The sequence below is a fragment of the Geotrypetes seraphini genome, chromosome 13 (genome assembly GCF_902459505.1).
Source record: "Geotrypetes seraphini chromosome 13, aGeoSer1.1, whole genome shotgun sequence".
Taxonomy (NCBI): Eukaryota; Metazoa; Chordata; class Amphibia; order Gymnophiona; family Dermophiidae; genus Geotrypetes; species Geotrypetes seraphini.
This window is the reverse complement of record NC_047096.1, coordinates 16,484,249-16,508,215: the sequence shown is the minus strand read 5'-3', so window position 1 is coordinate 16,508,215 and position 23,967 is coordinate 16,484,249. Positions and strand designations below refer to the sequence as shown.

The window sequence follows — 23,967 nt, the reverse complement described above, 5'->3', positions numbered from 1 at the left end:
AGTGACTTGGATTGGCCACCGTGAGAAAGGGCTACTAGACTTGATGGACCATTGGTCTGACCCAGTAAGGCTATTCTTATGTTCTTATGTAAGAGTGGCGTATACACTGTGGGGTATAAGAAAGTCTGACAGTAACAGTGAGAGCACACAGGGCCTCAACGACGAAAACAACAGGACACAGAAGAGAGTTGCGAGGAAGAGATGCCAATCATTCAGCCGTGGTTTTAAATTCAAAGTTCACTTTTTGATAGTAGCATTGCATAGATTCGACATTGACAGTGTTTCGACGGAAATGCCATTGTCAAGAGTCTATGGAACCATAAAATAAAACAAAACAATAAAAGCCAAGTAATATGAAAAACAGAATTACATAAATATACTATGAAATAATGTATACTAAAACAGGCCACTCATTTGGTGTGTGTTAAATGTAGCCAAGACCAACGTAACATGCATGGAAAATCAAAACATGTGAGTTGCCACATTGAGTATACTAAGGAATAAATTAGATTAATAAAATTATAGAAGGCATAAACATAACAACATAAATATATGCTATGGCATAAATATACATGTATACCAAAACAAACCATCCATTTGGAACATATTAAATATAACCAAGACCAACATCACGTAGATGAAAAATCAAGCATACATGGATAATTAAAAGATTGTGCATTTTAGTTTGCTGCAATGGATGTGGTGAATTAGATTAATAATAAAATCACATAATCTAATAAGTGGAAGGAATAAAAGATAAGATAAAAATGACAATATAAATAAAAAAGACAGAGAGAAAAGCGACAGAGAAAGAAAAGGGACACAAGTGGAGACACAGGTGATATAGGACCCTGAATGGGTAAGGAGAAAGGAAAAATACCAAAGGGAAAAAGGCATACTTCAGGGAAAAATAGTAAGATATTTCAAGGCGATCTGAAAGGAGAGCGAGAGCCAGTGTTTCGAGATAAACAACGGTGTTATACGGTCACGTCTCTTTTTACTGGATAATTTAATAGCAGAGATTTGGAAGTTAATGTTTCTGGAATTTGAGTGAGTGGTAAACCATGATATAAAGATTGACAGTAGTCTAATTTAGAGATAACCAGAGCAAGAGGCAGGATTCTGAGGGCAGAGGTCTCAAGCTTTAAGCAGAAAGATCGGATCTGCCTCAAGGTAAAAGGAGAAATTAGGTTCTTACCTGTCAATTTACTTTCTTTTAGAATCTCCAGACCGGTATAGGTATCTTACAGTCTCCACCTGCTTTTCATGATGAGATACATACCCACTTGAAAGATACCTATACCGGTCTGGAGAGTGCTAAAGAAATGCTACATTGCACAACAGTTGAAATTTGCTTCCGAAAGGAGAGAACGCTGTCCAAACAGACTCCTAGGACCTTCATCAAGTCCTTAAGAGGAGCATCAATACTGTGAATGCGAAGTGCAGAAGGGGATAGAGGGGAACCAGAAAAAAAAAATGATGGCTTCAGAGGGTGTCTGACTGACTATCTCAAGGCTAAAGCTAAAAGGATGTTAGCGAGGGGCATAATGAGGAGAAAGGAAGTGTTAACATACCAGTACCGGACGTTAGTGAGGCCTCGCTTGGAGTACTGTGTTCAATAATGGAATTCATAGCTCATTAAAGACAAAGAGGCTGGAGTTGGTTAGAGGAAAGCAAACAGAATGGTAAGAGGTCTTCAGCAGAAGACAGATAAGAAGAGACTTGCGATCCTAAATATATATATATCTATATCTATATATATTCTAGAGGAGAGGAGGGACAGGAGGGTAGACCTTTAAATAGGTGAAAGGAATTACAGAAGAAACAAAGCTTTTCCAAATGAAGAGAAGCTCTGAAACTAGAGGACATGACATGAGGGTACAGAGAGGGAGAGTCAAAAGTAACATCACTGAAAGGGTAGTGGATGGCCGGAATGCCCTCCCGAAAGAGGTGATGGAAGGAAAAACAGTGCTGGAATCCAAAAAGAAGCAAGATGCATACGGTGGATCCCTAAAAGGCAAGAGGACTTAACCCAATTATAAAGCACTTCAACTCTGCAATAACTTTTGTACTTCTAAGAGATCATCGTGAAAGAAAAGTCATCTGCATTGCATGGAAGGTACAACCAACCCCAGCCACCGTCCTAAGCAGGGTCAATGGGTCATGATGGTCCTTCCACTGCTGTCATCTACTATGTTACTATAAGATTCTGAACTTCATAATAAACTGGAAGGTGGAGGATGGAAGCAGTTTAACCTGTGGAGAGGTACTGTGGCAGAAAGTGAGACTGGCAGTGCCAGACAGACTGACCTGGAGGCGGTGAAGATGTGCCGAGAGTTGGTGCAGATGGCGTTGATGGGACTATCGTGGCCCCGGATCTCCCCGATAGGCGTGAAGTTGTCCACATTCCAGACCTTAACCATGCCCCCACGGCAGGCACTCAGAAGCATGGGGCGACCTGGCACATACCCCAGTGCACATACCCAGTCTTTGTGTGCATTTGGGATTTGCTAGAAAGACAGACAGAAACAGGAGACACAAGTGATTCATTATATACCTTAAAAAATAAAATAAAATAAAATAAAAAAGGAGGCCTAGGACTCCACTCCCAATGTTTAGAACATAAGAGTTGCCATACTGGGACAGACCGAAGGTCCACCAAGTCCAGTACTTTGTTTCCAACAGTGGCCAACCCAGGTCCCAAGTACCTTGCTAGATAAGTAGTACAACAGATTTTATGCTACTTATCCCAAAAACTGAAACTATCTTCCCCATCTATAAAAGGTATATCCCGCACAGGAAAACTTGGAACATCCCTCCCCTTTAGAACCACAGAACTCTGGAACAACCTCTCATCCCCGCTCAGAAATTCTAGCTCCTTACAATCCTTCCGCAAACACTTGAAAACTTGGCTCTTTTCAAAAATCTAATCACCTCCCGTTCTCTAGTACCCTGTCCCTCTCTATCTTCTCAGTCCCTCTCCTATATCCCTTCTTTGTAGTTCCTTTCCTCTCAACCTCTGTAAACCGTGCCGAGCTCTGCGCTTGCAGAGATGGTGCGGTATGCAAACCTAAGGTTTAGTTTAGTGGATTTCCCCAAGTCATCTCAATAATGGCCTATGGACTTCTCTTTTAGGAAATTTTCCAAACCTTTTTTTTAAACCCTGCTAAGCTAACTGAATTTATCACATTCTTCAGCAATAAATTCCAGAGTTTAAGAGTTCTGGATTCCTGTTCTTAGACTGATAGTGTCTACACCTACATTCAGCCACTTTCTAACAGTCTATATTCAAACTGCAGTGGTCCGACTTCTTTTTAACTCTGGATGCCTTTGCTACTACAGTCTGTTGCATTTCATTTGGGAGCTAAGATTTTTTTTTGTTTGTTTGTTTTCTACTTCCCCTATAAGTGTATCAGTTGCTAAATATACTTTCTGGAAACCACACATATTTAAGAGGATCATGCTAAGATGTTCATCCCAGAACCACACTGGACATCTTGGACTAGAGAAAGGCTTCTCTGGGTCAGAAGAGAAAAGGTGTAAAGGCACCCAGAACGCTAGTTTTTCCTATCCCCTTTTTTTATCCTGAAACAACTATAAATAAAAACTAGTTCCCTAGGCCATTAATATTCAGGAGAACAATGATGCTGTCTATTTATGAATTAACAAATCTGATCAGTAATGGAGCACATTCGTATCTTGAGAAAATAGACTTATTTGGCTCTTGATGATCAGAGCCTTCAGGATGACATACGTTAAACGTTTTTCTTCCCCAGATATGCTTTTTCCTTGGAAAGATGAGATTAATCTCATTGATCCTATAACTTTAGTTGGTTCCACTCTTCAAACTGTTACCTCCATCAAGATACTGGGAGTCATTTTCGATCAGAAACTATCTTTTCACGAACACATCAGCAGCGTAAACAAATCCACATTCTTCAGACTGAGACAAATTCAGTCAGTACCTAAATGGTTGGAACCTAAATCCCTTAATATATTAATTCACTCATTGGCCATTTCAAGAATCGATTATTGCAATGCTTTGTTCATAGGAATGCCCCAGAAAGAGACCAGACGGTTACAGCTCATTCATAACTGCTCGATTAAACTCTTATGGAAAGTAAAGAAATTTGATCACGTTACCCCACTTCTCGAGAAATCTCATTGGCTACCTATAGCTCACCGAATAACCTACAAGATCTGTCTATTAACCTTTAAATCTATTCTTCATAAAACCCCGGCCTTTATCGAGCGAGTTTTAATACCTTATACTCCCGTTCGATCACTTAGATCTGATAGTCAAATCCATTAATACCCGTAGGCAATACATTTTCTCGGTCGTTGCTCCTCAACTGCGGAATTCCCTTCCTATATATATAAGGGAAGAATATCATATAGACAAATTCAAAAGCAAATTGAAATGCTTTCTTTTTAAAGATGCTTTTAAATGCTAATATTTTTTTTTTCCTTTCTCTTTTTTATTCAGAATTTTATTACTACCTTAATTTTTACAAGACCTACCCTTCCTATCGTTTTACCCCTATTTGCCTCCTTTACTGTCAAATATTGTAGTTCCTGCCCTATTTTCCTGTTGGATCTGTTTTATTTTATTGTCAGACTTATGTTAATAATGTCGTCTCCCCGCATTGAGAAATGTACTACATTATTTTTAGATTTGTTCATCGCTTTGAATAACAAATAAGCGATCCATCAAATTTTATTAAAACTTGAAATTCCTACCCCGCCCCCATGATATTACTACTACTATTTAACATTTCTATAGCGCTGAAAGGCATACTCAGCACTGCACATTCAACATAGACAGTCCCTGCTCAGAAGAGCTTACAATCTAATTAGGACAGAAAGACAGAAGTTTCTTGGACAGCTAGTTTTGGAATCTCCTTCTTTTCGCGCTCTCTCTCTGCCCTCGAATCCAAAGCTTCTCTTCGCCCTCCTGCATACCTGGATGAGTTCCTGCTGTTCCAGATCCCACTTCTTGATTCCATTGTCCCGGGAGCCACTGAAGAGGACGTCTCCCTGGATTGCTAGGCACTCAATGCCATCGTAATGTGGGGGTTCAAAGTTATGGGAGGGGCTGATATTACCCAACATGCCATCTGCAATCTCAAACATCTGTGGGGGACCAAAAACCCAAACATTGGAATAATGGAAACAGCAAAACACAACGGTAGCACCACCAGCATCTTTCATATTAAATCCATTTACGGAGTAACATTTCTTATTTTCTTAATTATAATTTCTGTATTTGGGGTTTAAAAAAAAAACAAAAAACTTTTCATATCTTTATTACGTTTTGTAGTTCATGAAAAAAGCCACAAGGCACTCATAGTAAATGATAGCAGATAAAGACCTGAACGGTCCATCCAGTCTGCCCATAAGTTATACAAGATTAGATTAACTTGTCTCTTCTTTGATATTTCAGAAATGATCACAACTGCTCTTCCACAACATATTAATCTCCTCCTAACCCCTCCTCCTTCCTCTAACCTAAAACCCACTCCCCCTCTCTCTCTCCCTTCCCCCACCAAAAGCAAGACAACTGGCTCCACTCTTCAGCATCTATACAGAATCTTTGTTATCGAATGTCCATCAACGTCTCCATCTTATGTTATAGTTTTTATTAAAGTTTTTAAGCCTTGAAGAAAACCAACAGACGCCCCAGCAAGTGAGTATTATCACAATTATAAACTAGAACCTTATGACAATTGGTGCTGCCGTAAAGAAACTTAGCCTAACATACTGCTGGGGGCTCAGGAACTGCAGCATTTGCTACTGAAGTAGCTGGAATTTGTGAATTCTTAGACCAAGTCTCTCTTTCTCTCTCGCCTCTCTTTAGAGGCAAAGTTAAAATGGCACTAAAACGAAAGAACAGCTCAGATCCCTTAAAAGACTCCTCAACTTTAGAAAAGCAATGAAAACATACCTCTTCCCCTAACTCCTAAGGCCGGCAGATTGCAAAGAAATATAAATACAGTACTCCCACGATATTTGCGGGGGTTCCGATCCGGGAACCCCCACGAATATAAAAAAAAATGTGACTACGGTTTTTCACCTGGGGAGGCAGGAGAGGACAGCTGGAGTGCCGGCGAGTGAAGGAAGTCACTCGCGGTATGCTCTGACCGTCTCTTCCTGTACTAAAGTCGGGCTACACCAATCAGGAGCTGCGTTGACACACAGCTCCTGATTGGTGTAGCCTGACTTTAGTACAGGAAGAGGCGGTTGGAGAATACCGCGCATGAGTGAAACCGCAAATTCACAGGGGAACGCTGTATATATTGGTACCAGATCCTCGGTATGTGTCACGTTAGGATAAAAACTTGTATCAAAAAAAATTGTACTGTAACTATGGCAAATTATAACCTGTTAACTGTATATTATGTATGTCAAACTCGTTCTGAGCTCTTTGGGTAGGGTTACCAAATTTTACTATTGTAAAATCAGGACCCATGGCCCCACCCCCAGGCCTGCCCAGTTCTGCCCAAGCCACGCCTCCTCAACCTGTTCTCATGCTCTGAGCCACATCGGGAGGGCATCTGAACATGTGCTGGTGTGACGTGATGATGTCACAAGAATGTGTGCATGCACGTGACATCACCGCGTTGCATTCATGCATGCGCATATGCTTCCCCCCCCTACCCATGACGCCATCCCAAGCTGGAAGCTTTTCAAAATCCGGACAAAGTGCCAGGTTTTGAAAAGCCATCCGGACGCCCGGACATATCCTCTAAAAAGTGGATATGTTCGGGTAAATCTGTACATCTGGTAACCCTATCTCAGGACAGAAAATAAAATAAATAAATACATGCATAATTATTTGGCAGCCTGACCCCTAGTGGTAGTACTGCAGTACTACAAGTATGGAGTTTTGGGCCACCATTTTAACTGACGGAGCCTACCCTTCTACCACCCATCAGGGAAACCATGGTAGGTGCCAAGAAGAGGACAAGGGAAAAACTTTTATTGAAAAATGAAAATTTTTTTACTTTTTTAATCACTGGACCCTTTAAGTAGTTTTCTGGGACTGTCAGAATACTAACACTACCTCTTGAGGTGTTATTAACCTTTCATGGATAACGCAGTTTCTAAGGTTTAAATCAAGTTCTATTATTCATTTTGCATAATAACGATCTGCTTTGCATGCATTTCCATGTTTTGTAGCTCATTAGTTAACATTTGCTGCAGTGAAAAGTAAAATCACGCTTTAGAAAATAATGTCCACTATTGCCAATTAACAAAGGTTAATTAGCAAACACAACACAGCTTAATAAATAGAGGTCTTGGACTGTAAGCCTTTAGGGGCAGGGAAATATCTACTATGCCTGAATTGTAAATCAGCTTTAGTATGATTTTGGAAAAAATGAGCAAATAAATCTAAAAAGCAAAGGAAAGACCCTCGAGTCCCCGCCTCCAGGATGAGCTGCTCACGGAAAGATAACGAGCCATCTCCCCAGAGCACACTCATGGCAGCCAACAGGTTCTGTGGTCAGAGCATGGTCTCGAATGAGTTTTCCCCAGCTCAAAACTCCTACCTCTAAGCACCAAGTATGACGAATAAGTTCATTATTAATATAAAATGCCACCCTTCAATGTTTGCAGAGTTGACAGTTCGCTCTCACTATGGTAAAAGAACTTGGAAAGACCCTTACCTTGACATAGTGGTCTTTGGATCCAGTGATAACCAGGTCATGATTACTGTGTGTTCTGCTCACAGTCAGACACATCACTGGCCCAATGTGACCTGTCAGTTTGCCCAAAGGTTGTATCCTGTCCAGGAAACAAAGGTAGATGAAATGCAGCTATCAGCAGTTTTGCCCAGTGTTCGATGCATCCCTCCTAGAAAATGGGATGAATAACTCAATATACTATTTCTAATGCACTTTCTCTAAAGATCCACTGCTTCATATGGCTGGAATGACCTTTATGAAGTTCTTATTAGGAATGTGCAATTATCTGAAATGAAATATTGTTAGTGAATGAAAATGAGTAGGAAACATAAATTTTATTGTTTTTTTTGTGCCCTCAATAGTGTGAGATGTCACTGCTGGAGAAAAAAAGTGCACACCTTCTCTGTTGGAGGGGAAAAAAGTGCACTCTTTCTCTACTGGAGGGGGAAAGAGTGCACACTCTGTCTGCTGAAGGGGCAAAAAGTACACACTCTCTCTCCTGGTGTACACTCTCTCTGCTGGAGGGGAAAAAAATGCACACACTGTCTGCTGGAGGGGAAAAAAGTGCACACACGCTCTGCTGGAGGGGAAAAAAGTGCAAACTCTCTGCTGGAGGGGAAAAAAGTGCATACACTCTCTACTGGAGGGGAAAAAGTGCATATGCTCTCTGCTGGAGGATAAAAAAGTGCATACACTCTCTGCTGGAGGGGAAAAAAGTGCATACACTCTCTGTTGGAGGGGAAAAAAGTGCACACACTCTGCTGGAGAGGAAAAAAGTGCATACACTGTCTGCTGGAGGGGAAAAAAGTGCACACACTCTGCTGGAGAGGAAAAAAGTGCACACTCTCTCTGCTGGAAGGGAAAAAAGTGCATATACTCTCTGCTGGAGGGGAAAAAAGTGCACACTCTCTCTGTTGGAGGGGAAAAAAGTGCACACTCTCTCTGCTGGAGGGGAAAAAAGTGCACACTCCCTCTGCTGGAGGGGAAAAAAGTGCACATACTCTCTGCTGGAGGGGAAAAAAGTGCATATACACTCTACTGGAGGGGAAAAAGTGCACACACTCTCTGCTGGAGGGGAAACCATCATGCATGCACACACCATTAACAAGAGCATTCTTTCCTGACTAGTGTGCACTCTTTCACAAGACTATGTGCTCTTTCTGAAAGAACACAGTCTTAATGACTGCTTCCATGATGATAAAATGAAAATTAAAAAAAGAACATGCCCCAAAACATGGAAAACAACATGAACTGAACCTTTCCTGGCTGCCCACCGCTAGTTCTAATCTGAACAGATGGCAGGTTAGCTTATCTCCTCCCTGCCAACATTCTCAGCATGACTGTCACTTTGCCAATGCTGCCCACAGGACAGAAAAAAATATTCCATCACAGATTTATAACAATTCTTGTGGCAAATTCAGGAAGAAAAGTCCTTAGTTTTTGGTAGCAACTCAGTTGTGATTTTGTATGGTATGGCTGACAAATGAAAGCTTAAGTTAACGATAAAGTGAAGAGGAGAGGTAGAAAAAAAATAAGCTGCTGGGAAAAGAATTTATAGAAACACAAAAAGGTCCAAACCAAAAATTCTTCACAGATCATATTTTTCAAAAGAAGTTTAGTAATTGCAATGAATTTAAAACCATACAATACACTTAGTTCAAATGTAACTTTTAAAGAGCCATCAGACGCGGCACTCCACGACATACAAGATACCGAAATTAAGGAGCTGCACGCCGCTCCGTGTCTTTATCGGCTCATATCTTTGAAACCTAAATTATACCCCAAACCTTTCAAACTATTTTCAACCAGTTTAGGGGAAAATAATTGAAGCATGGGAAGGAATGAAATGAAAAGGACAATCTATGAGAAGAAAAAGGGAGGAGACAAGAGAGAGAAAAGCTTACAGGGAGAAGCAGGAAGTAGTTCCGCTTCTCTGTTGCATAATACTTTATAAATGGAAACCTCCTGCAGCCACTGCCTTTTCCCCCAGTCGGCAACTGGGATAGAATCACAGAGAGGAAAGCCTCTGGATTGTGGCTATAAGTGTGATGGCTGCTCATTGTTTCCTGAGCTTTTAGGTAAAATAAAACACAGCACCCCTTCTGCTCCAAAGGCAATGCATGGTGTCTGTCCAGCCTCGGACCAAATGTCCCACTACACCTCTCATCCTTCCTCATCCATGGAAACTCAGCCACCCCCCTCACCCTACCATTTTCAGCGGCCTGGTCCACCTCCAGAAGAATCATTAACAAAATTCAACTAAATCTGCCTTCCACAAAGAATCTCCATTTCAGGCGAGTGTTCCACTCCATGGGCATAAAAAACTTGGAACGACCTACCAGAAGTGGTCAGAAAAGAAACAAGTCACACTTTATTCCAGAAGAAGTTGAAAACTTTCCTCTTCGACAACTGAGCCTACAAGCTTCTCTCAGAAAATGAAACAAACTTCACTTCTTTCCCAGAAGAAGCTGAAAACTCTTCCCTTCGACACTTGACCTACACGCTCCTCTCCTCTCCCTTAATTTTAGCCCTCCCCCGCTTCCCCCTCTGGTCCTCTTTTGACTCCTCTCTCTGCAAGTCGCCCAGAGCCTGCACAGGTATAAGCGACACACAAACGGAAGATTACATTTATTCAATCTCCCACCCATGCAAAATATTCAGGAACCTCCCAGTACCTGTTCATCTCCCAGATGCGGACGGTGTTGCCCGTGGCAGTGTACAGCGTAGTGCCTGTTGGGTTGAGCGCAATCTGGTTGATCTGCTGCTCACCTTGGGCACTGGTGATGGTGCGGGTTGACGAACCTGTACAAGCATCTCCTGAGATCACCTGGCCCGAGGAGCTGACCAGAGGGAGAATCACAAGGTTAGATCATTCACATTGTACGCATCACAGGGAATCAATTCGCGAATGTTATCAGAAAACACTGGGGAATAGTTCAAGTGAATCTGGTCTTTCAGCAGACACGTTTTAGAATTGCTTTTTCAAGGGAAAAAAAATGTAAAGGACATTCTCAGCCCTGCTACAGTCCAGTTTGCCTCAAGCACATTTTAAGTGTACGAGATGTAGCATCTGTGAAGTCACTAAACAGTTACAAGAATTCAAAAACCCTGTTGATGGGAAAGTGTATGCCACCAAGTAGCTAGTAACCAGGTTTGCAAGTGTTTTGCAAGACGATAAAAACATTCTCGCAAACCAAGTGTTGACTCAATTTGTGAGCACCCCCACCCCCCATAACTGGCATCGCTCCCCCTCCGCTCACACAGCCCCCCCCATGCGAACCGCCCCCCCCCCCCGCGTGAACCGGCACCCCCCGCTCGAACAACTTCAAACTTACCCCCCCCCCCCCCGTCTGGCACCGGCACGCAGCCCACAGGACGTGCCGGTGCCGCTTGAAGAAGTTTCTGCCTCTGCTGGGCCTTGGGCGAGAGGGAGATGCATGCTCAAGGCCCAGCAGAGACAGGAACTTCTTCAAGCGGCACCGGCACGTCCTGTGGGATGCGTGCCTTTGCCAGACAGGGGGTAAATTTGAAGTTGTTCAGGCGGAGGGTGCCGGTTCACGCGGGGGGCCTGTGTGAGTGGGGGGGGGGGGGAGCAATGCCGCTAGCCTCAGGGGGGATGGGAACGTATCAAGCGAGTTTCCCTTAGTTCCTATGAGGAAACTCGCTTTGATATACGAGTATTTTGGTTTACGAGCATGCTTCTGGAACGAATTATGCTCGTAAACCAAGGTTCCACTGTATATATATGTTTTATGTTTATTGAAGAGGAAATGCAAAGAGGAGAACAATCCACCAGAAAATAATATCACATCTGCAGCTTGATTCCTCCCTCAGATAAGAGGGAACATTGCTTGGTTTCCAACCACAGGTTTTTCTATTGTTACTGCAAGGGGGAGATTGGGTCAAAAGGCTACAGCAATGTGAGGCTCGATGGAGTTTTAGGCTAAACTCTTTGAAACCATCATGTTTAAACAGTTCTTTGGAGTGGAAGATATATTTTTATAGAAGATCACATTTTGGTTTACTAACATATTTCATAAGAACATAAGAACTGCCATCTCCGGATCAGACCTTCGGTCCATCAAGTCCGGCGATCCGCACACGCGGAGGCTCTGCCAGGTGTACACCTGGCGTAATTTATAGTCCACCATATCTTTATATGCCTCTCTTAAGGAGATATGCATCTAGCTTGCTCTTGAAGCCTAGGACGGTCGATTCCGCAATAATCTCCTCTGGGAGGGCATTCCAGGCGTCAACCACTCTCTGAGTGAAGCAGAACCTCCTGACATTAGTCCTGAACCAGTCCCCCCTTAGCTTCATTACATGTCCTCTAGTCCGTGTCAAATTGGACAATGTAAATAATCTTCTCTGCTCTATTTTGTCAATTCCTTTCAGTATTTTGAAGGTCTCGATCATATCCCCACGCAGTCTCCTTTTCTCAAGGGAGAACAATCCTAGTGTTATAAGTCTATCCTCGTATTCCAGTTTCTCCATACCCTTCACCAGTTTTGTTGCTCGTCTCTGCACCCTCTCCAGCAGTTTTATATCCTTCTTTAGGTAGGGAGACCAATGTTGGACGCAGTATTCCAAGTGTGGTCTGACCATTGCCCTATAAAGCGGCATTATAACTTTCTCCGATCTACTCGAGATTCCTTTCTTTATCATGCCCAACATTCTATTTGCCTTATTTGCCGCTGCCGCGCATTGTGCCGACGGCTTCAGGGTCCAGTTACAATAATTTGAGTACCTGAATGTGAACCGCTTAGACAACCTTAACAGGTTGAATATAAATAACGAGTTATTATTCTCGCTCCCTCACATTCAACCCCTGACGAAGCCGGAAGAGCCGGTGAAACAGGTCCCATTGGGAACACTAAGGGCTCCTTTTATGAAGCTGCGCTAGTGGTTTTAACACGTGCTACATTACCACGCACGCTAACGCCTCCATAGAGCTGGCGTTAGTATTTTTTGGTGTAGCGCGGGGTTAGCGCGCGCTAAAAACGCTAGCGCAGCTTGGTAAAAGGAGCCCTCAAGCTAAGGGCTCCTTTTACAAACCTGCGGTAACGTTTTTAGCGTGCGCTATCCCCTGTGCTACGTGGGAAAAACTAACGCCAGATCAATGGAGGCGTTAGCGTCTAATGCGTGCGCTAAAACCGTTAGCGCAGCTTAGTAAAAAGATCCCTAAGTGTTGGCTGTGCATTATTTATTTAATGAGAATTTTTGTGTGGAGTCTTTTTTTTTGTTTTTGCATATTTGCACTTTTTTAAGATTTTACACTTTGAGATTGTATGTATTTATTTTTGAATGACAAGAGGGTTTTTTTTTTTTTTGTTTTTTTTTAAGGATCATTCACTGAAATCTGAAACCTCCAAGTCTCAAATCATCTATCAAAGTATCTATCTGAGAACCTTTTTTTTCGTCGTGTTTATTTTAGAACACTCTGTGTTCAAGTTTGGGACCTAAGTTGCTGCTGGTAGCGCTTACTTTTTGGGTCTCCGTACATCCGCATTGATTGGGAGCGTTTCACTTTAATTTATGGTAATGCACCAGCCCTGAACTTGGGCAAACTGGATGAGCCTAATGGGCTCTGCTTACCGTCATCGTCTATGCTTGTACCTAATACTGAGTGACTGATGTCATCCGGACCTCACCCATCAGTTTGATTGATGGCATACCCATTCCACTACTTATGCTTCTACACCTATTCCCAGTACGTACGTCAGTGTACGGACACACTTGGTGGAGTCCCGAATGTCCCACACTTTGACATAGGAGCTGGAGACGGTAAAGACCAGACTGGAGTTGCTGCAGTACTTGACAGACACCACGTTGTTCGGATGCCCCTTCAGGGTGGCAATTTCCTGTCCCGTCACCAGGTTCCACATCTTGCAAGTGCGATCTTGCAAAATAAGAACATAAAACCTCGTTACTGCAATTTTTACTTAACGTTCTAATGTTGTATCATCGTCAAACCTTTACCAGACCTTAGTATAACATGCATGACAGGTACACAACACACCCATGGGCCATCTATTCCTGAACAGTGGCCCTCGACACATTGCACCACAGCCCACGGGTACTTTTGACGCCTTACCTTTGGACCCTGAGAAGAGCAGCTCATCAGTTGCATCCAGACACAGCACTGGCTTCAGGTGTCCCTCTGCCATGGACATACACTGGAGCGGGGCAGTTCGGGTGCCCTTGGTCCCTCCAATGGGGCTAATCACCCCCCTTATGTGGAAGACAGAGAACATTAGTTAGGGAGGACCCTCAGATAAGCTATTAAATGGGGGAGAAAAGTTTTAAAATGTATCCCCGTACTACTGGTACTAATAAGGTTGAAACATTTCACATGTGTACGACTTCTTATTGCACTGGGGGCCTTCCAATGTCCCATTCCTTCATTTGAAGGAAGCTGTCTTGGCTTCTTAGGAGGGGAAGGAAAGAAGGAAAACAAAGAAATGGGCATATGAGACGTCCAAACCCCTCCAAAAAAACCCCAAATTTATTCATTCAAGTCCCAACAAAGATCCTGGTATTAGCAGTAAAAATGCCTTCAACAGGGCCCACTGGAGCTGTTTAATCATACTATCTGACGAGCCCAATGTGTGAGCCATGACGAGATGCTAATAATATTTCAGACACGGAAATGAAACCAGATAATCACAGCAGATGCAGAAAATACGGTCCTTGAGATGGAGGGACCTTAGTCTGCTGTGGTTAAAAATATGTTTTTAAGGCCTGGCAAGTAAGATGTCCAAACCATTTCAAAAAAAAAACAACAAATTTATTCAAACAAGTCCCAACAAAGATCCTGGTATTGGCAGTAAAAAAATGCGTTCAACAGGGAACAACAATCAAAATCCCGCTATGTAGCATGGCCTGTACTGAACAGCTCAAAACAAGCCAAGTATCACCGTGATAATGTGTACAAAGTTTGCCAAAGATTTGCCTCTGCAGTGCACAAGCCTCAAACTGGGATGATACCACAAAAATCCAGTGCACCGAGAAGCAGCAAACTCTTGCGCTCACGGCCACAGGATCCGCTCTCTCTGCCGCTTATAAACTTCGGGGCCACCACATGTTCAGCTCATTAATGCTGCCGGCAGCCCAAAGAAGCGGCAGAGAGAGCGGATACTGTGGCCGTGAGCGTAAGAGCTTGCTGCTTCTCGGTGCACTGGATTTTTGTGGTATCATCCCAGTTTGAGGCTTGTGCACTGGAGAGGCATATCTTTGACTTCCTTGCTTACCAGTGGGCACCAATCTTGGCTAACTTTGCACACATTATCACAGTGATACTTGGCTTGTTTGGAGCTGTTCAGTACAGGCCATGCTACATAGCGGGATTTTGATTGTTGTCCCCCTGTTGAAGGCATTTTTTACTGCCAATACCAGGATCTTTGTTGGGACTTGTTTGAATAAATTTGGGTTTTTTTTTTAAATGGTTTGGACATCTTACTTGCCAGGCCTTAAAACATATTTTAATCTATCAAATTAATTATGGGAGCTAAGAAGTTCGACCATGTAACTCCATTACTTCAAAATGCGCATTGGCTTCCGGTATCCCATCACATTCTATACAAATTATCTTTACTTACATTTAAATCGCTATTATATAAAACTCCAGCTTTTATTTATAAAGCATTGATACCTTTTAATTCTCCCAAATTTTTGAGATCAAACGACCAACTCTTGTTGGTCATCCCCACTCTCAAAATTATCAATACTCGAAGGCAATTTATTTTTACTGTTACGGCGCCTCAGACCTGGAATTCACTCCCGCTATACTTAAGAGAAGAGAAGAATTTGGAAAAATTTAAGAGCCAACTTAAGAGCTTTCTTTTTAAAGACGCGTTCAATACTTAATTGAAATGTTAATTTGCTCTTTCATCAATTGCTCTTTTGTCTACCTTTATTTTTACCTATTTATTTGTCCTTCTATTCCTGTTGTGTTTTACCTTTAATTGTTGATTCTTTCCTATCCAAGATTGTATTTCTATCCCACCTGTCCTATTGTATTCTTGTCTTATTTTAATTAGTTTGTTTTGTGACTTATCCCCTTGTTAATTATATGGTCTATTTTATGTATATTTTAGACAATTTATTTTACCAATTTGTACATCGCCTAGAATTTGGAATAGGCAATTAATCAAATAATAAATAAACTTGAAACTTGAAAACCACAGCAGACTAAGGTCCCTCCATCTCAAGGACCGTATTTTCTGCATCTGCTGTGATTATCTGGTTTCATTTCCGTGCCTGAAATATTATTAGCATCTCGTCATGGCTCACTCATTGAGCTCGTCAGATAGTATAATTAAGCAGCTCCAGTGGGCCAAGGTGAGCTTGGTCAACCCCAGCCAAGCACATTCAGTGAGGGACACTAAGAATTATTGAAAGGATATATGATCTGATGCCTTTAACTTCATCTGTGATGCGTCTGTAATTGGGATAGTTATTTAAATAAGAAAGCAAAAGGTTCTTCAAATTATGAAGTAATGTTACAGAAAGAGAAAACCCTTCTAAAGGATTGTTCTCCCTTTCACTCATTTTCACTTCCTCCTGCATCTATCAGCTGACACCAGACAGGAAAGGGTTCCCCTATGCTGGGCTTGTCGACTTTTTTTTTTTCTGAAAATCTACAGACAAAGTTGCGTCTTTTGCTCTTTTAGGCAATGTTCATTAAAACTGACAAATCAAAAACCCTCATCGGAGCTCTGAGACAGGGCTGGATTTACACAGCACAATTACCCCACTACCAGTACAGTAAGGCAGGAAAAACCATGGAAGAAAAAAGGGTTAATATTTGAAGACCCTCGCACTCTCATGCATGAGGGAATTAGCAGATCCAGGTGGATCCAAGCAGGTAGACTGTGCAGAAGGATTTTTGAAATGCGGTGAAGCAGGATCCGTGTCTGGCTGTTCTGAACACTGCAGACTATAGTTCAGGGACGCCTTCCTGCTCAGCCCCAATGGAAAAAAAAAAAAAAGAGTTAAAGCCATGAGCGGTGCCACAGCTAATGACAAGTGCTGCACTTTGACCACCGTTATCGCTCACAAGCCCAAAGTGACGGTGTTCCGTCCACAAAGCAACCCTTTAAAAATATTCCAGCAGGCATTGGGGTGGGGCTGGACTAAGGGTCATTAATGGGAAGCAAAACTACAGCCTAGGGAAAACGTTAAATGATTTTTCCATATCAGTGATGCGCCTCCTCTACACAATGACTTTTCCAAAATACAAATTGCTTGGAGGAAGGTCTGTACAGCTCTCATTTTGAGTCAAATATCTCCAATAATATGTTTCAGGTCAAGCACAGTTCTTGTTGGGGTTTTTTTTTTTTTTACTGTACCTCATTAATATAAACTAAGGGGCAGGAGCTTGTCTGGAAATTGGGGCCCTAGTGGGAGACAGATAAGAGCTTCAAGCAAGACCCATTTAATCTTCCAAAACTCTTCCATGGGGAGGGAAAAATATAGTTAAGCTCTGGAACGCGTTGCCAGAGGTTGTGGTAAGAGTGGATAGCTTAGCTGGTTTTAAGACAGGTTGGGACAAGTTCCTGGAGGAAAAGTCCATAGTTTGTTAGTGAGAAAGACATGGGGGAAGCCACTGCTTGCCCTGGATCTGTAGCATGGAATGTTGCCACTCTTTGGGTTTTGGCCAGGCACTAGTGACTTGGATTGGCCACCGTGAGAATGGGCTACTGGGCTTGATGGACCATTGGGTCTGACCCAGTAAGGCTATTCTTATGTTCTTACGTGAGCCAAGTATAGGACAATTAAGCCATTATAACATCACCGATGAGGTTGGCTCTGAGGCACTGTGGAATGAGGCATTATGACATCACAATCTCAGCTCTGGAATGTTGCTCTCATTGGGGTTCCAGAATCTGGCTATTCTTTGAGATGCTGGAATGTTGCTACTCTTTGGGTTTTGGCCAGGTACTAGGGACCTGGATTGGCCACTGTAAGAATGGTCTACTGGGCTTGATGGACCATTGGGTCTGACCCAGTAAGGCTATTCTTATGTTCTTACGTGAACCAAGTGTAGGACAATTAAGCCACTGTAACATCACTGATGAGGTTGGCTCTGAGGCATTATGACATCACAATCTCAGCTCTGGAATGTTGCTCTCATTGGGGTTCTGAAATCTGGCTATGCTTTGAGATACTGGAATGTTGCTACTCTTTGGGTTTTGGCCAGGTACTAGTGACCTGGATTGGCCACCGTGAGAACGGGCTACTGGGTTTGATGGACCATTGGTCTGACCCAATAAAGTTCTTCTTATATTCTTATAACTGTGAGCAATAGTTATGGTAGGGAGAAGGGAAAAATGATTGAGTACCTAAATAACTTCATGTAAAAACTATTCTGAGCTTCCCTGGGCGTACAGTTTAGAAGAATAAATAAATGTTTATCAGTGTTGCAGACCTAGCTGCAGAAGTACAATGAGCTTTTTCTTTGCTTCAGCCCTGGATTATATCTGGTCCTCTTTCAACCAAATTAATTCTGCAAAGATCTTTGGCTAACTAGAGTTGGATACAGAATCACAGGATGAGCAAGCGACCTGTACAGATTAGAAATGAGGTACAGAGAGACGGTGCTTGGGTAAAAGTCACAGAGCCAGCAGCAAAGCAGGGATTAGAACTCAAGCACAGGGACAAAGTGATTTGTCCCAAGGTCATACAATTGGTGGCAAATTTAGGATTAGAGGGGGGGGATTAAAACCACATTCAGACTTGCACAGGGCAAAAGCGAGGGGGGCAGAGGGTAATGAAAGATAGCTTTGTATACCTTAGAACTTCCGAGAAAGAGGAGTCACTCTCATCAGACCTAGGGACAGAAAATTAGGAGGATTACAGCAGAGACAAACATGGACCAGAGAAGGTTAGTGGTAGCAGCAGCAGGCGGGCGAGAAATCTCTACAGCTGGTTATTACATGCAGGAAAGCGGAGAAATGAAGACAGTCAAAGGAAGCACATACAGCAGGAAGAAATGGACCGAATCCTTAAAACTGATGGGTTTAAAAAAAAACAAAAAAAAAAAAACGTGCATGCCTTTCTTCACTGACAACTGGGCCATGGAATCTACTGTATATACAGTAAGGTACACCATTTTTTGACGAACAGTGTTTTTTTTGTGTATTTTGAATGTTCAACATTCTGCATGTAAGTGAAAATCCCTCCCACCCTGCCCCTAGGAATGTCTCCACTGAGGCCAGGTTCACTGACATGAAAACATGCAGTATGAGCATGCGCTTACCTGCAGACTGGATGAGCAGTTTACAAAAGCCCTGATCCATAGGTAGAGCATCGCTTTACCCATGGACATTAGGTTGAAAAGTTATCCTCCCTCTAGGCAAAGCTAGATTACAAAGCCAAACATATCTTATGATAAGAACTAAATGCAGAAGACTCACAAAAACCAGAGGGCAGGGGGGGATCATGCATTTGGATTCAAAAAGCCATTCAGTTCCCCTCTGTTCTGGGGTGAATTTGGAAGCCAAGAATTGACAGCATTTTCTCTTTCCTAATAACCAACATCTTGTCTATACATAGTGTAATGTTATAGTCCAGTAGCATAGATTTTAGCTTTCTACCAGAGCTTGGTTCTTGATAACCACCCACCTTTCTGCCTCCAAAGGGATTCAAAGGGAGCAGCCCTTTTGCTGCTGGAGAACTGCTGATTTTTAAAAAAATATATTTATAACTCGTATATATGATTTGTTGTAATATTCATGGTATGATGATATTTTAATTATCGACTGCTTTTGCATTTTCCTGTAGATTTTACGGCTTCTTTGGATATAAATCGCCTTGAACCTTTTTGGTATGGTGCGATTAATAAATTGTGGATTAGATTAATAATGCAAAACATAATTCAGAAACTGAAAATGTTGCAAGTGAAGAATAGGTAGGGGCAGAAGGCTAAGGGGGAGGCCTAGAATAACCTACAGCCGAAAGGGACTTTCCTCTGGGGTGCCATTTCCGAGCCTCAAGATAGATGAAGACCATCATCTGTAACAGTCACAGGAAAAATCATGGACTGGGAAAGGGCAGTTTCAAGAGAGGCCAATTGTCCAGGAGGTGAAAGGTTCTGGCCTATTGGTGTTCAATTTGAAAATCCAAGTTGCCTCTCACTAGCAGCCTGCCTTAAAATCCATGTCTTATCGTGCTACTGTTTCTGATTCTTCAATACAAAGCTCAAATGCCTTTAGGGTCAAATACAGTAGAATCCCAGTTAAATGGAACTCAACCAACCAGCAAAAAAAAAAAAATCATTTCCTGCGCTCCTATCCCAACAACCTCCCCCCCCCCCTCCCTCCAGCCCCAACAGGGCCTTTCCTATGCCAAATCACTTCCAACGAGGCAAGACCCACATGGAGAGAGGGAGGGAGAGAGGGGAGGTGGACCAAAGGTGTGCGGTGGGGGGGGGAGGGGGAAGGAAGAGACATGTATGCTGGACCTGCAGGGTGAAGGGCAGATGGATAGATGTGGGGTTTGGGGGGAAAAGAAAGGAGGAGAGAAAGTGCCCCAGACTAGAAAGGAGAGTGAGAAAGGGGGAAGAGATGGGATATGGTATTAGTTAGGCCTATTTTTAATAGTAACTCTCAAGCAACTGAAAACTACATTTATCCGGCATCTACCAATTCCCCCATGAGTGTCAGTTAACCGAGAGTCTACTGTATCTACATTCGGATATTATGCCAAATCCTGATCAAATTCATGGTTTGATAATGTATTTTTTCATTGTGTTTTGTAGAACGCTGGACATGTATTTTATGTTTTGGAATTGGACGTTCCTATGTACCAATAATCCTGGAAGAGGTGGAATATAAGCTGTGAAGTACCCTGACGTACTGAACCACCACCAGTCAGCATTTTAATCTGGGCCAGTAGTGGTACCCAGAAGTTATATGGGCATGGCTAATATTCAAGTGCTGGTCCCGTATAACGAACTGGGCCAAGACAGGACTGTTATTTATGCGATCCTACTTGCCCAGTTAGCTATGCAGGTACAGCACTGAATATCACCGATGTCCACATAGTTGTTGGCTCCACCCAGACTCTGCCTCGGCCTTCTGCCTGGACAGTGCCATGGCAGTCACATGGGATATTTAGCAGCATTACTCACTTAAGTGCCGCTGAATATCCCCTCCTGATCAACTCAGCATGATTTCACCGACCAGGAGCCTCTCCTGTTCGGTTAAACTGTTTTGAATAGAAGTTGAGTGTTTTGGAGACAGAAGAGAGACGGCACAAGGGGAGACTGGATATAAATAGATTTTCACATGCAGGCCCTTCTTACTTATCCAGTGCAGAGCCCTGGCTCTGGTTGCTGGTCAAGCGGGAGAAGACATTCCTGTCATTGCGTGATCTGGTCGGAGGAGAGGAGGGGGGCGTGAAACAGGCATCTGAAGACCTAGAGGCAAGGAAGAGTGACAATCTGTGAACTTGAACATTAGATAGATTTTAAGATGCTGGAAACCTGTTGAAGCACATCCTTATGGAGCAGTGGTAGTCAACCCAGTCCTCAGGGACCACCTGGCCAGTCGGGTTTTCAGGATGACAGAGACTTTGAAAACCCAAGTGGCCAGGTGGTCCCTGAGGACTGGGTTGAATAGCACTGTTCTAGAGAATTGATTAACCTGGCTTCATTAACAGTCTTGTATGCACACATGTGTAACAAGGGATACCTTCCAGAGAACCTGGGAAAATGTTATTACTGATTTAATTTAACTGCTAGCTTGAAGAACCGTGTCCGGACAGCAGCACACGTTGGCTCTTCAAGCTAGCAGTTCAGCCGCATATGCAGGTTTTATACGGAGTAGTACTTTTCCATGATGAGTAAAGAGAGCATTGTGATTCTGTCTAGCACGACTTAACTACAAGACTCCTGAGGCAGGCCCCTTGTGGGCCGAAACCCGATCGTGTCGAGTCAATCGCAATAAAAAGAGACTGCTACAGCTCCTCATATTTGGAACTTGCTTCCTTTCAACATAAGAGAAGAAAAATTACTTAATACGTTCAAAGGCCTACTAAAAAGTTGGCTGTTTAAGGACGCCTTTAACTGACCCATTTAAAATCATATGACCTCATTCTGGAATTTATCTGGACAAGGAACACTGTTAAGTAGAATTTATTGTGGAATTGTATTTAATCCAATTTTTTTTTAGCCCCTCCCCTTCAATTTGCACTTTTTGTCATAACTGTTTTTTAGGTCCTGTTTGTTGGATTTTTTTATTTTTTCTATTTTTAATCTTTGAAAATCGCAGTGGATTTGGATATTGCGATCATATCAAATATTCTAAATAAACTTGAAACTATTGGTCACCTTTGGTGTTGTTTTCTTACCTAGTTACACCATCTATAGACATATTGTAAAATTATGTCTTACCTGTTAATTTTCTTTCCTTTAGAAGCAGCAGATGAATCCAGAGACCAATGGTAGATGTGAGGTATCCCCATTGGTCTCTGGATTCATATGCTGCTTTGCTAAGGAATGTAAAATTATGTCTTACCTGTTAATTTTCTTTCCTTTAGAAGCAGCAGATGAATCCAGAGCCCAATGGGGATACCTCACATCTACCATTGGTTTCTGGATTCATATGCTGCTTTGCTAAGGAAACTATAATTATTGTTTCTTTATTGGCACCTAACTCCAAAGTAGGCATGTTAAGGGGCAGAGAAGGACTTGGGCACCATTAGGCATGATTCTCTAAAATATTTAGGCACCCTCATTATAGGCGCCTACGTTTTAGTTAGGTGCCCATTACAGAATCGTTCCTAAGTGTGATTGATGTGAAATAGGGGCCTAACTTTAGGCCCCCTATCTTTTCAGGCACCCAATCAGAGAATCTGTCCCTAAGTGTGAATATCTGTCACTTCATTTTCAGTACTGATTGCAGGAGGCCTATGGTAATTTTAACCCTTCTGTGAAATATGCTGTATTTTACCAACATACCTAGATGGTTGTCCCCGGTCGTATGATTTTCTCCTCATGAGTGGAGATGTATCTGACCCTCGTCCTTGTCTGGGTCTGCAAGTGGGAATTAAAATCAGATTTTTTTTTTTTTCCTCATTCAAAAGAAAAAGAGCTCTTAATCAAAAAAATTTTTTTAAAAAGCAAACACACACACCTTTCTGTAAGATGACTGGGTAGATCATGGGCTTTATCTTTTCAACAGCTCCAAGCCATCTATCTAGGTGAACCCCCAATATACTTAATGTGGCAGATTTTGGTAGGGGTATTACGCCATTCCATTTCCAGTCAAATGGAAGAGGGATATCATTTTATAATATGGAAAACCCCAACTTTCTTCCATCATCTCTAGCAAGAATTCTGCATAGGGGAAAATTCTCAGCCAGCAGTACGCTACAGGGAAGAGTACAATGCTACACACCCGGGGCATAGCCAAAGGCGGGCCTTGCTCACCCAGTTTGGTTTTAAGCCTGCCACCGTATTGCAGCATATTATCTTTCTCCCTCCCTTCTAACACCTCTCCCCCCCCCCCCGAATGTGTATCTTTTCTTCAAGTTGCCAGGTTGCCGGCAGCGGTTCCTACATGCTGCCAGTGGCTGACCCGAAAGCTGTCCCTCTGACTCATTTGTGTTTTGCGTCAGAGGGAAGTCTTCTGGGTCAGCTGTATTTTTATGTATGGCATTATCTCATAGCATTTGGTAAATGATATTCTATACTGAGTATACTTTAACCAGCTCTGTATAATCAACTAAGTTTTTTGTTTGAATGTCCATTGTCTTCTGATTACTTTTGTTTTTTGTAAGCTCCCTGTGATCTACACGAGTTCTTAAATTTGTAAATTGCCTTGATTCTTTATAGGCATAGAATGATCCGTAAATCTTAGATTAGATCGGAATCTGCTGCACAAGCTGGTGGGAGTGGGAAGGGAGGGAAAGAAAGAGGCTGCTGCATAGGGGAAGGGAGAGAGAGAGAGATGTCCACCCACTTTGGGCTCAGGCCTGCCCAAAACTAGCTGTCTGGCTACATCACCGTACATACCTAAAGACCCCAGATCAAGTTCTTTCTCCAACACTTACCACCTAACTGAGTAGGTCACATGAGGCAATTTTCAAAGTAGTTTTCCAGGATAAATGGGGATTTCCCTGCAAAGAATTAAGATTTCTCCACCCCCCCCCCCCTTGCCTCAAGCACGGGGAAAAATGGTTGGTGTTTTTAGCTAATTTGGCCAAGTTAAATATGTGGATCCCAGCACAGAATATTGTCAACACCCTCATAACTGTCTTCTCCTCCCCAGTGCCACCC

At 42.6% G+C, this 23,967-nt stretch overlaps 1 protein-coding gene across 3 annotated transcripts in view; it reads right to left on the bottom strand.

The window, feature by feature from the left end:
• The window catches only part of KIF21B (kinesin family member 21B), a 113,716-nt gene that overhangs the window by 5,357 nt on the left and 84,392 nt on the right, over window positions 1–23,967 (bottom strand). For 2 of the 3 annotated variants that reach the window (XM_033919236.1, XM_033919238.1), the window contains exons 26-34: window positions 22,648–22,722; window positions 20,992–21,105; window positions 18,478–18,516; window positions 13,780–13,916; window positions 13,404–13,584; window positions 10,361–10,525; window positions 7,668–7,785; window positions 4,963–5,133; window positions 2,311–2,510 (exon numbers count right to left, since the gene is read on the bottom strand). In XM_033919236.1, coding sequence (XP_033775127.1) covers window positions 2,311–2,510; window positions 4,963–5,133; window positions 7,668–7,785; window positions 10,361–10,525; window positions 13,404–13,584; window positions 13,780–13,916; window positions 18,478–18,516; window positions 20,992–21,105; window positions 22,648–22,722 — 1,200 coding nt within the window. The remainder of the gene's footprint in view (window positions 1–2,310; window positions 2,511–4,962; window positions 5,134–7,667; window positions 7,786–10,360; window positions 10,526–13,403; window positions 13,585–13,779; window positions 13,917–18,477; window positions 18,517–20,991; window positions 21,106–22,647; window positions 22,723–23,967) is intronic. The other variant, XM_033919239.1, reaches the window with a different exon arrangement.